At 47.0% G+C, this 13,329-nt stretch overlaps 1 protein-coding gene across 8 annotated transcripts in view; it reads right to left on the reverse strand.

Moving 5' to 3' along the window:
• The window catches only part of AP1S2 (adaptor related protein complex 1 subunit sigma 2), a 133,556-nt gene that overhangs the window by 103,825 nt on the left and 16,402 nt on the right, over nucleotides 1-13,329 (reverse strand). For 7 of the 8 annotated variants that reach the window (XR_005777444.1, XM_040423322.1, XM_040423320.1 and 4 more), the window contains exons 1-2: nucleotides 5,121-5,257; nucleotides 4,814-4,992 (exon numbers count right to left, since the gene is read on the reverse strand). Coding sequence is in view for 7 of the 8 variants with exons in the window: in XM_040423322.1 (XP_040279256.1) it covers nucleotides 4,814-4,992; nucleotides 5,121-5,138 (197 nt within the window). In the remaining variant the exon portion in view is untranslated. Of the gene's footprint in view, nucleotides 1-4,813; nucleotides 4,993-5,120; nucleotides 5,258-13,329 lie in introns of those variants that run through there. The other variant, XM_040423324.1, reaches the window with a different exon arrangement.

Below are 13,329 nucleotides of genomic sequence, written 5' to 3' on the forward strand. Positions count from 1 at the left end.
TACAAGATGGAGAACCCCTTTGGTGAATATAGTTGAGATAATGTTAATGTACAATATAAAATAAATATTGGATAAGCCCTAAGCATGTGAGCCTTAAAGCATATGCTCCAGTTAAAAATGCAAGTCACATATTGTGACCTCTTTACGCTCACATCATATGCCAATCTGCCAAGATCCCTCTCCTATTGCAGCAACAAAGAGTATATTCATCGTCTCTGACAGTAGAAGACGCGAGCATGTCACTGCCCATCTGCCACCAAGACGGCAATGTCTGACTACCTAGATTAGCATTAAAAAATGACAATATGGACGAGACAGATTCTGAAAAACAAAGAAATCTAAAACAAGAAGACAATCCCAGATGGTTCATGTTTTATATTAGAAATCAGGAAGAATTAAAGAGAGAGTAAAGCTGCTCTAAACACAGGACGAGAGGATAGAATGCATATAGTATACAAAAGAGAGGATAAAAGTATACAAAGAGTTAAAGTTGTTGTCCCGTTCAAGACCCTCCTGTATGTGCAGCTCCTGTTCTGGAAGACTTGATCTGTCCTTATATTACATGGACAGTCAATACTGGGAAATGTATACTTGGCTAAGGCTACTTTCACACTTGCGGCAGAGTGATCCGGCAAAACGTATGCCAACTGATGGCATTTGTAAGACTGATCAGGATCCTGATCAATCTTAAAAATGCCTGATCGGTCAGAAAAATGCATTGAGATGCTGGATCCGTCTTTCCGGTGTCATCCGGAAAAAACGGATCCGGCATTTATTTTTTTCACCTATTTTTCGGTCTGCGCAGAACGGAAGGACAGATCCGGCAATCCAGTATTTTGAATACACTAATACATTCCTATGTGCATGCTGCGGTTTTATCTTTTGCCTGATCAGTCAAAATGACTGAACTGAAGACATCCTGATGCATCCTGAACGGATTGCTCTCCATTCAGAATGCATGGGGATATGCCTGATCAGTTCTTTTCTGGTATAGAGCCCCTAGGACGGAACTCTATGCCGGAAAATAAAAACGCTAGTGTGAAAGTACTCTAAGGCTTCCCCCAACAAACAGCTGATTTTGCTAGGAATACTGGGAGCTGGATGAAGGGCGATCAGCTGATCACCTTGGTGTCCACATGGATTAATTTTTTGCACTGGGTATGTTCTCAAGTTATTCCTTTTCAGTTTGGACTCATTTTTAATGTTCTTTATATTTGACTCAGGGGCGGACTGGGAACTTAAAGTGGCCCTGGAGCGAAAAATAAAAGTGGCTCCAAGTTGTAGGTGGGTCCATGTTGGCAGAAGGTGGGCCAACACAGGTAGGCAGGAACAACAGAAGTATACGGGGCCAACAGTACTATAGCGCAGCATAAAATCCAGCCCCAGAAGAACTGAATACCATAGTGCAGCACAAAATAGTGCTGCCCCAGCCGCAGTATTTAACTGGATATCTGTCCTGAGGACGTGATATAATTGAATTCAAGAGTAAGTAGCATTAATTAATGCTGAGAGCATCAGATTGATATGAGGGGGGCTCTGGGGGACCCCTGGTCATCAGACCACTGGGCAATTTCCCTGTAGGGTCTATGGTCAGTCCGCCACTGATCTGATTTCACCAGTTCTCCTGCCACGTCAGTTAAAATGGTTTGCCTGCAGTATATTTCATATAAAAAGCCACAAAAAAATCCCATAAAACGAAATATGTACATGCAGTCAGTTTATGCACTATATGATGCCTTGTCTGATGCAACTGTCTTTGGAAACCCAATTTTTGCTTTCAATACCATCTGCAATGTTCAGTCACTTACATACTACATATCATCCCATGTAGAACATCCATGTACTCCAAATATCACCTCACATCTGCTTTCCTTGTGCACGTGCACCCACTCCTGTTCTGATCTGCCATTACCTTGTATCTTTATATACAGTAATGGAGGGAAGGAAAAACTGTTTAATAAGATAGGCCTGTATAATTTGCAGAAAGTGACTGTGTGAGAGCTACCGTGTGAGGGCTACCGTGTGAGAGCTACCGCGAGAGGACTACCGTATAAGGGCTTCTGTGCGAGAACTACCGTGAGAGGGCTATTGTGTGAGGGCTACCGTGTGAGGGCTACAGTGTGAGAGCTACCGTGTGAGGGCTACCGCGGGAAGACTACCTTATAAGGGCTTCTGTGCGAGGACTACCGTGTGAGGGCTACCGCGTGAGGGCTACCGTGAGAGGACTACAGTATAAGGGCTACCGTGTGAGAGCTACCGTGTGAGAGCTACTGTGTGAGAGCTACCGTGTGAGGGCTACCGCGGGAGGGCTACCGTATAAGGGCTTCTGTGCGATGGCTACCGTGTGAGGGCTACCGCCGTGTGAGGGCTACTGTGTGAGGGCTACCGCGTGAGGGCTACTGTGTGAGAACTACCGCCAGAGGGCTACCGTGTGAGGGCTACCGCGTGAGGGCTACCGCGTGAGGGCTACCGCGTGAGGGCTACTGTGTGAGGACTACCGTCTGAGGACATTCAGGGACAGATGCAAAAAATTTCAGTGACTGGAAAGGCCACTTAACATATTTTTGGACTGCCAGCTTCCACATTCTGGTAAACTAAGGTCTGTGACTTCAGCTCCAAGTGTACTTTTGGATTATCTAAAGTGCTAAATACACAGCACTTGACGGGTATCGGCTGCTCTCAAGGACTGAACTGTAATATTTTGGCACATTATATATTACAAAATGAAAGCTCTTTTGGTGCTTATACTGTGTAAAAGTAGTAATAAACTTAGCATCTCTTTAAAGGGGTTATACAAAGTTTTAAACATGCCCCCCAATGCCCGGGCCCCTCAGATAGATTATACTTACCCCACTCCCCCGTTGCTCCTGATCCCCACACGGTCGCCGCTGCATCTCCCGGTCATGTGGTTTAAAACATCTGGCAACAGGGGGAGCAGCCAATAGCAGGCTACGATGGTGACGCACCCGCGATACTAGGGAGGCTTGCCCTCGTCGTGGCCTGCTATTGGCTGCTCCCCCCGTCGCCGGATGTTTTTATCCAAGCGACATGGAGATGCAGTGGTGTCGAGGAGGGAATAGGGAGTGACGTGGGTGTCGGGGAGAGGGATGCGTATAATGTATATGCGGGGCCCAGGCATTGGGGGTTCATTATAGGGGCTGGATAACCCCTTTAAATGGTCTGTCCCATTCCAAACATTGAACCCGGGGATCCACAGGATAGGGGATAAGGGTCTGATCGGCGGGTGGCATAGAGTTGCATGCAGCTGCAAAGCACAGGCCTGTCCACAGCTCCATTCAAACAGGGGAACAGAGAGATCCAATTTTAGTGATCGGCCCAGCGCCAGCAGTTATCAGACACTTATCTCCAGATAGTACTTGTAACATTTACACAGACATAAACATTTAGGTATAAACAGATACTGGAACAGTTCTTGCTACAATAACAAATTGGATCATTTTGGTTGTCGGTAAAGGGGTTGTGATTGGGGGAAGGGGGGCTGACTGATGGAGAGCCCCTCGGATCCAGAAAACAAGAAGTCCCGGGTCTCCTTTCTCAGTGGAGAAATGGCCGGGCATGCGCAGTCACTCCCTACAGAAGTCAATAGGCAATACTCAGACAGCTGCTTCTAGAAAACAGATTGACTGGAAAATCCCTTGGACTCAGAAACAGTGATTTTAAGAAGAAAAAAAAATGCTGCAAAACCAGAAGTGGATTCAAAAGGAATGCTAATGATATTAAAAGGACTTTTACTTCCCCTCACTGCTGGATCCACTTCAACTTTAGCTAAAAAATAAAAGCATCAGACGTTGCATCAAAAACTGCAAGTGTGTTCTCAGCCAAACACTGCGGAGGGTTTTGTAACTAGCAATTGAAAACAACTTTTAAAGGGGTTCGCCGGACTACACATATTAATGACCTACCCTCAGGATAGGTCATTAGTATCAGATCAGTGGGGGTCTGACACCTGGTACCCCCACCGAACAGACGTTTTCGCCTGCCATGGCAGAAATGGAGGCAGACAAAGCTCCATACACCATGTAGTGGCCATGCTGGGGTACTGCAGCTCCATTCCTATTCAACTGAATGAGGGTTGAGCTTCAGTAAGCCGTCGCGGAAAACTACACATTGTGCAGATCTACTTTATGTGTTTTTGCAGGTGTTTAAGATATTTTATCAGTTAAACACCTGCAAAAACACATAAAACACCAACTGAAAATATGCCTGCAAAGCTGATTTACAGCAAAAACTCACGCTGCCGTGGTTCTGGGCCTCACCTTAGACGTTCCGGGCCAACGGACCAGATGTCTATTGGTCAAATCTGAACAATTTCTTACTACAGATGCAGCATAGTTCAGATCGGCTGAACCATTGGTGGAAGTCTTCGAAAGCAAATTAATTACGGTAATTAGATTAAGAAAAAAAAATCCGGCTGAACCACTGGTGGAGGTCTTCGAAAGCAAATTAATTACAGTAATTAGATTAAGAAAAAAACCCTACTCACAAACTAAATTAAAGGCAAAGTGTGAATTTCAAAAGCCTGTCAATCACTATCTTGTATTCATGAGAAGCCATAGGGGGTTGCAGCTACTGCCGAGTGTGATTTCTCAGCAAGCCCGCTACCTATTAGATGCCACATAGGCAATGAACACGTACATGGACGAACGTGTTCAAAGGCATTTGCACAATATCCCACAGATAGGAAGACACAATAGCCTGCTGGTTGATTAGCATGTCCTACAGGCCTAGTGCGGAGAGCCTGCCTGGCTCCAAGGGGTTAATGTCAGGGAGGGAGAGGGGGAGTGGGATCCACCTTTTGTAGACAATCTTCAGGTCTCTCCATTCCAAGAAGCTGCACATTTTCGGTTTTCGGGCTAATACAGTCTGGACCAACTCCCTGGTAATCTTCTTCTTCTCCTTGTCAGACAGCGGCACATACCACTTCTGGAGCCGCAGCTTCCCCTGACGGCTGAAGAGTAACATAAACTGCATCTGTGGATAAAAGAAAGCATTAAAATATGGCAAGAGGGGATCCTCGCTGTATGACAACCCCGTCAGCATGCTCCCAACTAGGCACAGTTTTCGAGCAAATCAATAGAAATCAATAAAAGATTCATGACTTGTCTTCCGAGAGGCATGGCTCCTCCGGTACCAGGACCTGATGTCGGGCTGGATGTGAATGAGATCTGGGACGTGCAGAGCTTTTATTTCTCCATCACAATAGGGAGGTTGTTCAGACGCTTATCTGCATGCATAGCTTTGGCAAAATCCCAGATACAGCCCTGTGACACACGTGAGGAGGGGAGTGATGATGGTGGGAGTTACTATGCAGAAAGAGAGAAGGCATCCAGGGGGGTCACCCGACTAGTGAGGAGGCACTGGCACAACGAGGATACGATGTGTCACCGCCACGCTGCCAAGGATTCCTCGCTGGGTGTTTTCTATCGTCTCCGCATTGTAAGTAGGTTGTGTTTCCACACACTGCAGGGGGAATCTTGGCGCGTCAGGCAATCAGTGATGGAGAACGCGGCTACGTGAGAAGATTGAGAGCAAGGAGCGGCTGCTTTATTTCTAGAGAAGGAGAAAACTTTGCAGGTTTACAGGGTGAAATCTGGGCACGGGCAAGAGACGGCCGCCGGCTGTTTGGCAGGAGTTTGATGGGACCGGTTTATCGCTTTGTCTAGGATGGGATGCTGCAGAAATAGACAAGCGATTCCAGGGACACCACGTATGCCCAATTTGACGTGTATGGGATGATGTGCCCCTACATAGGTACATAGGTTACAGATCTTTGCTAAATGTTTAGATGAGGCAAACAAGGCACAGAATGTATACATTTACAGGGGCATGTTAGATACAGCATGGGCTCACCTTTACTGCAATACAAGTCTCCGCCTTTAAAACCCTATTCAGTCACTGGTTTAGGGCTCCAGTACATGACCGTATCTGGTTTTGCGGTTCACAAATCCGTAAAACACAGATACCGTCTGAGAGCCGCCATTTCTTTTTGACCTGCCGAAATGTCCTATCCTTGTCCGCAAAACGGACAAGAATAGGACATTGTTCTATTTTATTTTGCGGGGCTGCAGAACGGACTTGCAGATGTGGACAGCACACGGGTGGACAGGGTTAAAAAAAAATAATAAAGTTGCAAAACAGGGTCTTAACACCAAAACAAATAGGCTACACCGCCCAGGATATGAAGGGTTAAAGCAGCCCTTCAGCTATAATCTGAGCCAGCCTGGAGGAGGAGCGGGGACAGTGGGGAACCTGACAGGATGCAGGAAGGAGACAAAAAACATCCTCTTTCATGACCCCAATGGGAGGGTAACATGGACTTCTGTGCATGTTACCTATCCCCTTCTCCGCTATCAGAGAACATACTTGCCCTATGATTGTCTCATATGAGTTCTTTTATTTTCAGGAAAAGAGTGAGACATTTACCAACATCTGGTCACAAAAAACATTTGTACCCCCCACACACACATCAATAAATTCCCCATTTTACACTGTTCCTCCTGTCCATATACTACCTTTACCGAACTATATGTGGACCGCTTCTTTAACAATACTCATTACAGTAATAGCTATCACAATTATCGCTATAGAGCAATCTAATGTATTACCCAGCACACAGTTATGTCTTCAGAAAAATAAATATTTTCTGGGTCTTGAAATGTAGCAAGTGTTTTTATTAAAGGGGTTATCTGAAACCATAAATAGAGGTCCCCGCAAGGGAGCCTCCCCCCGACACCGGATGTTTTCAGCGGTGCAGGGGGAGAAGCAGCAGCCGTGGTGCGGGGACCAGGAGTTGCACGGGGAGCCAGGTAAGTATATTCCATGTGAGGGGCCCGGCATAGGAGGGGGGGGGGGGGGGGGGCAGTTTATAGTTTCGGATAACCCCTTTAAGCAAGTATTATAATAAAAACTGAAAACCAGCATGATCATAATCGTACTGATCCACTAAATAAAGTTGTCACATAACCTTCACCACACAGTGAACGCCGTAAAAATAAATTCCACAAACTAATGTTAAACGGTCTCCATATTCTATAATCATTGTGTTATGTATTCTATGGGGAGATATATCAAGATTTGCGCTTTCTGTGCCAGTCTTGATATCCCCTGCGTTGCCGGGCGATTAGCATTTCAGAAAGGTGGCGAGAGCGGCGAAAAGTGAAAGATGCAACAATATTTTTAAAAGTCGTACCTGTGACTTTTTAACGCCACTTTTCAGACATAAAGGAGACAATAAATCTCCGCCTATATGTTTTCCAAAAAAAGTAACCCATGCAGTTTTTAGTGTGGAAATGCACAGAGATTTGTGTGGATCTTCTGCATCAGTGAATGTACTTCCACACACTTTCATTTCATTTAATAGAGAATAGTGTAACTTAGGGCTCGACAAATCCCAGGCGCCAGGTCGCCATGGCGACCAGGAATTTGGTCCTGGCGCTTGGGTATTTGTCAGCCCGTTTTCAAAGATGCGCTCTCGGCGCGCACCATGGTTTCCTGAGCCGGCACAGTGGAGAAGGAGAGGAGCCCCTCCCTCCCCACTGTGCGCGGCTGCCGCTGACCACCAATGAGAACAGAGGAGGAGGAGGGGAGGGACTGTGGCCACTGCGCCAACAATGAATGCCTGAATACCAATGTGCCGGCCATATCCCGGCCCCTATGACTGCACGCTGTGATCCGCGCGATTAACCCCTCAGTTGATGGGTTAATCGCGCGGATCACAGCGTCCTGTCAGAGGTCAGGTGCCGGGAATGTTTGTCTGCATTGGTGGCAGTGGGCAGTTCCGATCAGAGTCCCAGCGCTCCGATCGGTTACCATGGCAGCCAGGAGTCACTCTACTGAAGTCTTGACTGCCATGGTATGTTAGTGAGCAGCATTATACTCACGTGCGCCGTGGCCGCCGGGGCGCTCCTTCTTCTGTCTGTGCGGCTCATTGCTAATGCTTATAGCATTAGCAATGCGCCGCACAGACTTATGAGAAGAAGGAGCTCCCGACGATCACGGCGCACGTGAGTATAATGCTGCTCACTAACATACCAACGCAGCCAGGACTTCAGTAGCGTCCTGGCTGCCATGGTAACCGATCGGAGCCCCAGCATTACACTGCTGGGACTCCGATCGGAACTGCCCACTGCCACCAATGATGGGGGGGGGGGTTTGTTACCAGAGGGGGCTGATAAGAGGGAGAGGCTGGAGGGGCTGATCAGAGGAGGGGGGGGGGGGGGGCTGATAAGAGGGGGGAGGGGCTGATCAGAGGGGGGGGGGATGATCAGAGGGGGCGGATGATCAGAGGGGGGGGGGCGCTGATCAGAGGCTGGAGGGGCTGATCAATCAGAGGCTGGAGGGGCTGATCAGAGGCTGGGGGGGGCTGATCAGAGGCTGGCTGCCATGGTCAGCTCCCTGCTGTTGTGTGCACAAAGCACAGGGCAGCAGGGAGAGTGTAAAGTCCTATTCACCCTAATAGAGCTCTATTAGGGTGAATATGACAAGGGTTATTAAATAAAAAGTAAAAAAAAAAAAAAGAAGTTTAAACACCCCCCCAAATATAGAAAACAATATATTGCGCTATATATCGCATATCGCACATGCTTAAAATTATATCGCAATATAGATTTTATGACGCGGCTCCGCCTGACTCCTAACTTTTTTAGCTGGCTCCTAGATTCCAAGGAAATTTGTCAAGCCCTGGTGTAACTAGAAAATTTTGAAATCACTTCATTAAAAAAATATGCCTGCATCAAGTCATGGCCACTAGGGGTCTCACTTCCACCTAAGTTGCAATCCACTGTCTGTTCTGAAGCAAGATATGCCCCTAGTAACAAAGACACAGAAGACGGTTCACAGGAAGTGGGGGAGTGTCACAGCTAGCTGAGATCCTGAGCCTGATATAAGAACTGCTTCTACACTGCTTCTGAATTCACAGGAGCGTCCTGCCTTTCAGTAAGTATGATCTGCCCCTTCTTATCTGTTCTGTGAGCTTCAGAGCTGAAAACAAACATAGTAGGTAGTGAGAAGTAAGGCTACTTTCACACTTGCGGCAGAGAGATCCGGCAAGCAGTTCCGTCGCCGGAACTGCCTGCCGGATCAGGCAAAATGTATGCTAACTGATGGCATTAGTAAGACTGATCAGGATCCTGATCAGTCTTAAAAATGCCTGATCAGTCGAAAAAATGCATTGAAATGCCGGATCCGTCTTTCCGGTGTCATCCGGCAAAAACGGATCCGGCATTTATTTTTTCACCTTTTTTTTGTCTGCGCATGCGCATACCGGAAGGACGGATCCGGCATTCCGGTATTCTGAATGCCGGATCCGGCACTAATACATTCCTATGGGAAAAAATGCCTGATCCGGCATTCAGGCAAGTCTTCAGTTTTTTTAGCCGGAGATAAAACCGGAGCATGCTACGGTTTTCTCTTTTGCCTGATCAGTCAAAACGACTGAACTGAAGACATCCTGATGCAAACTGAACGGATTACTCTCCATTCAGAATGCATGGGGACATACCTGATCAGTTCTTTTCCGGTATAGAGCCCCTATGACGGAACTCTATGCCGGAAAAGAAAAACGCAAGTGTGAAAGTACCCTAAGCTAAAGGATGTCACAGCAATACAGTGCAAGTAGATGCCACAGAAGGGATACGACCACTGCTTCTGAGAGATATGCATCTAGCTGTGCAGCTGAAAAGCGGAATAATTAGCCTGAAAAAAACATTACGGAAATCCCAAAAAAGACCAATTCACAGTCATGATTGTATAAAGAAGCACAGCCATTATGCAAAAGGAATGTTACGAGGGAGAAAACATTTATCTACTGTCAATACTTGATTGTGGGTATTCAACCCCTGGAACCCCAATAACGTAGGGGCCCTTCAATGTTTATCCATGCTCAATTTTTATGTATGTTCCACGCACAGCTACACTGCACCTTCAGTCTACTGACTATCGAGGTTCCATAGGTCAGACCCCACCAATAATACAAAGGCCTACCCTAAGTTTAGGCTATGGATGTTTTTCTCCTAGAGAGCCCCACTGAAGGGCAGGCCTCTATCTTTTTGTCATAGTTTGTTGGTGTTCGTGACTTTTCATTATTGGTCATTTTTAACGCTTCCATTGGTTGTAAGGCTCTGCAGGATATGTTGGCCCTATTTGGGTGCCCATAAGCAATGCAACCAGACCAAGGAAAGCTATGCATAGTACCCTAAACTAAAGGGCTACACCTGTACTTTTAAATGAAAGGGTTGTCTTATTTAATATTTTCTTATGACAAAATTCTGTGAAGCTGGTAAAATAATACAATTATAAAAAAAATCCCTTGAACTCACTTTCACCAGCCCCCTGTGATCCAGGGCAGCCATGACATCCGCAGCTGCATCTGAGACATCCCATATACTGCTTAAAAGCCAATCACGCAGTGTATGGCAAGAGACCTCTGAGGCCAGTGATTGGCTGCAGCTGCAGTAAAATGTCATGGCACTGGATTGGAAGGGGGCTGGTGAGAGTGACTTCAAGTTAAGGTGCTATTACACCAGCAGATGTCATAAAGGTCACGTTAAACAATCGAAGATGTTTTCGTTATTATACACAGAGCTGAACCTGGACATACCCATAATTTTACCCAGGCAGCCCCCCTGAAGTTAGCATCGGAGCATCTTATGCTCCGATGCTCTCCCTTGCCTTGCGCTAGATAGCGCAAGGCAAGGACTCTTCCACCTGGCAGTGTATTCGGTGACGTTACCGGCTCTGATGGGCATGCTTTAGCGCTGCCCTAGCCGTTTTACTGGCTAGGGCAGCGCTAAAGCCCGCCCATCAGTGCCGGTAAAGTCACCGGGCTTCAAGGCAGCCCTATGGAGAGCCTGGTTCGTCACCAGAACTCCTGAAAATGCCTTTGCCCTGCGCAATTTAGCGCAGGGCAAAGGAGAGCATCGGAGTATGAACTACTCCAATGCTCAAGTCAGGGGGGCTGCCTGGGTGAAAATGGAGGGATATCCGGGTTTAGAGCTAACCCCTTTAACAAGGAGCGATAATTTTTTAGCATGCTGAAAGATCGAGGGATGACAAATGAGCAGCAAGTTTAAATCATTCATCCTAATTACATCACACGAGTCTCGTTTATTTTCGCTCGCACGCACGAGAATCTGTACGATATTCGCTCCATGTAATGGGGCCTTTAGCTACTATTTTACCATTACCAGAGCAATTTGGTGGGGGTTCCGGGTGTCGGACCCCCACCGATCACATGCTGGAGAAATACCCTGAGGATAGGTCATCAGTATTAAACCCTTTTAATGCCAAAGGAACATTGTGACTTTTGATTTCAACCAACTTTCAGATTCTTCACCTGTTTTATACTTTTAAACAATATTAATAATCTCAACCCATTTTAATGATAGTTTGGGTCCCAGTGAGCAGACATTTACCACCTATCCACAGGTTATGGGACAATCCCATTAATACCCTTGGGACGCAAATATAGTGACATATACGAGTCAAACAAATACCAAAGGTACATTCTTTTACCATACGCTTGGCTACGGCCTCATTCACATGACCATATTTTTGCATCCGATCAGCATCAGCACCGCATGATGTCCCCATCTTTAAAGGGGTTCTGCACTTTGTTTAAACTGATGATCTATCCTCTGGATAGATCATCAGCATCTGATCGGCGGGGGTCCGACACCCGGGACCCCTGCCGATCAGCTGTTTGAGAAGGCAACGGCGCTCCAGCAGCCTTCTCACTGTTTACCGCTGGTCGAGTGACGTCACGACTTGTATCAACTGGCCTGGGCGGGGCTAAGCTCCATTCAAGGGAACGGAGCTTAGCCACGCCCAGGCCAGTGATACTAGTCGTGACGTCACTGGGCCTGTGGTAAACAGTGAGAAGGCCGCGGCGCTGCTGGAGCGCCGCTGCCTTCTCAAACAGCTGATCGGCGGGGGTACCGGGTGTCGGACCCCAACCGATCAGATGCTGATGATCTATCCCGAGGATAGATCATCAGTTTAAACAAAGTGCAGAACCCCTTTAAGGCTACATGCACACGAACGATGTTTGTTTCTGTGTCCGTTCCGTTTTTTTTTTGCGGATAGGATGCGGACCCATTTATTTCAATCGGTCCGCAAAAAATGCGGACAGCACACCGTGTGCTGTCCGCATCAGTATGTCCGTTCCGTAGCCCCGCAAAAAAAATAGAACATGTCCTATTCTTATCCGTTTTAGGCATTGTTACAATGGATCCACAAAAAAAAATGGATGGCATACGGAGGGCATTCATTTTTTGTTTGCGGATCCGCAATTTGCGGACTGCAAAACACATACGGTCGTGTGCATGTAGCCCAAGTCTGTACCTCATTCCCACAAAAAAGATACATGTCCTATTGTCTGTTTTGCAGACAAAAATAGGTTGTTGCAACGGTTACAAAATACATACGGTCGTGTGAATGCACCCTAATAGAAATCTATAGGCACAACAGATTAAAATGTAAGGAGAAAATTCTGGTACATGCTGAACACATAGGCATGTTTACACGTCATAAATAGACTGCGGATTTTCAAGCTTAACAAATCCCCTTTCACACACATCAAGGAGATTTAAAGAGGTATTCCAAGAAAGGGTCCCTTGTTGATTAGGTCGCCTAGCATGTGGTCTCTAAGGTAAGAATAATACTCACCTGCTCTCTGCCGCTGCGGCTTCTTTTCTTCCGGCTGAGGAATGGATAGGGCGACATGTGCCTCTGAAGCAAATGACTGACCCCAAGCAACACATGACCCCACAGTGACATGTCATTTAAGGACACATCCCCGCTGAGGCCAGGCATTGGTCGCAGCGGTGCACGTGACCCCATCCGTACCCCAGCTGGGGACCAAAAGGTTGCTGAACAGAGCCATGGCACCAGACTGAAGCAGGCGAGTATGATTCTTTCCGTAGGAACCTCCTGCTAAGGCCTCATGTATACGGCCGTTGCCCGGCCATTCCGTGCATTGGGGACCCGTGAATTTGTGTTTTTTGCAACATCCGTGCAGCTGCCGTAGACGGATCCAGACCCATTCAACTTGAATGGGTCCGTGATCTGTCAGCACCGCAAAAAAATAGAACATATTCCGTTTTTTTTGCGGTGCAGAGGCAAGGAGAAACTCCATGGAAGCACTCCGTATTGCAGACCTATTCAAGTGACTGGTTGTGGGCCGCAATACGGGCACGGCCGGGGAAACTGCCATGTGCATGAGGGCTAAAGAGGCTAATTACAACCTGGAATATCCTTTAAATTACTACTATTTTGTGTGCGGCTCCTACGCAGACCTTTGTGCGGCTCCTC

This window comes from Bufo bufo, chromosome 3, assembly GCF_905171765.1.
Source record: "Bufo bufo chromosome 3, aBufBuf1.1, whole genome shotgun sequence".
In the NCBI taxonomy this organism is placed as follows: domain Eukaryota; kingdom Metazoa; phylum Chordata; class Amphibia; order Anura; family Bufonidae; genus Bufo; species Bufo bufo.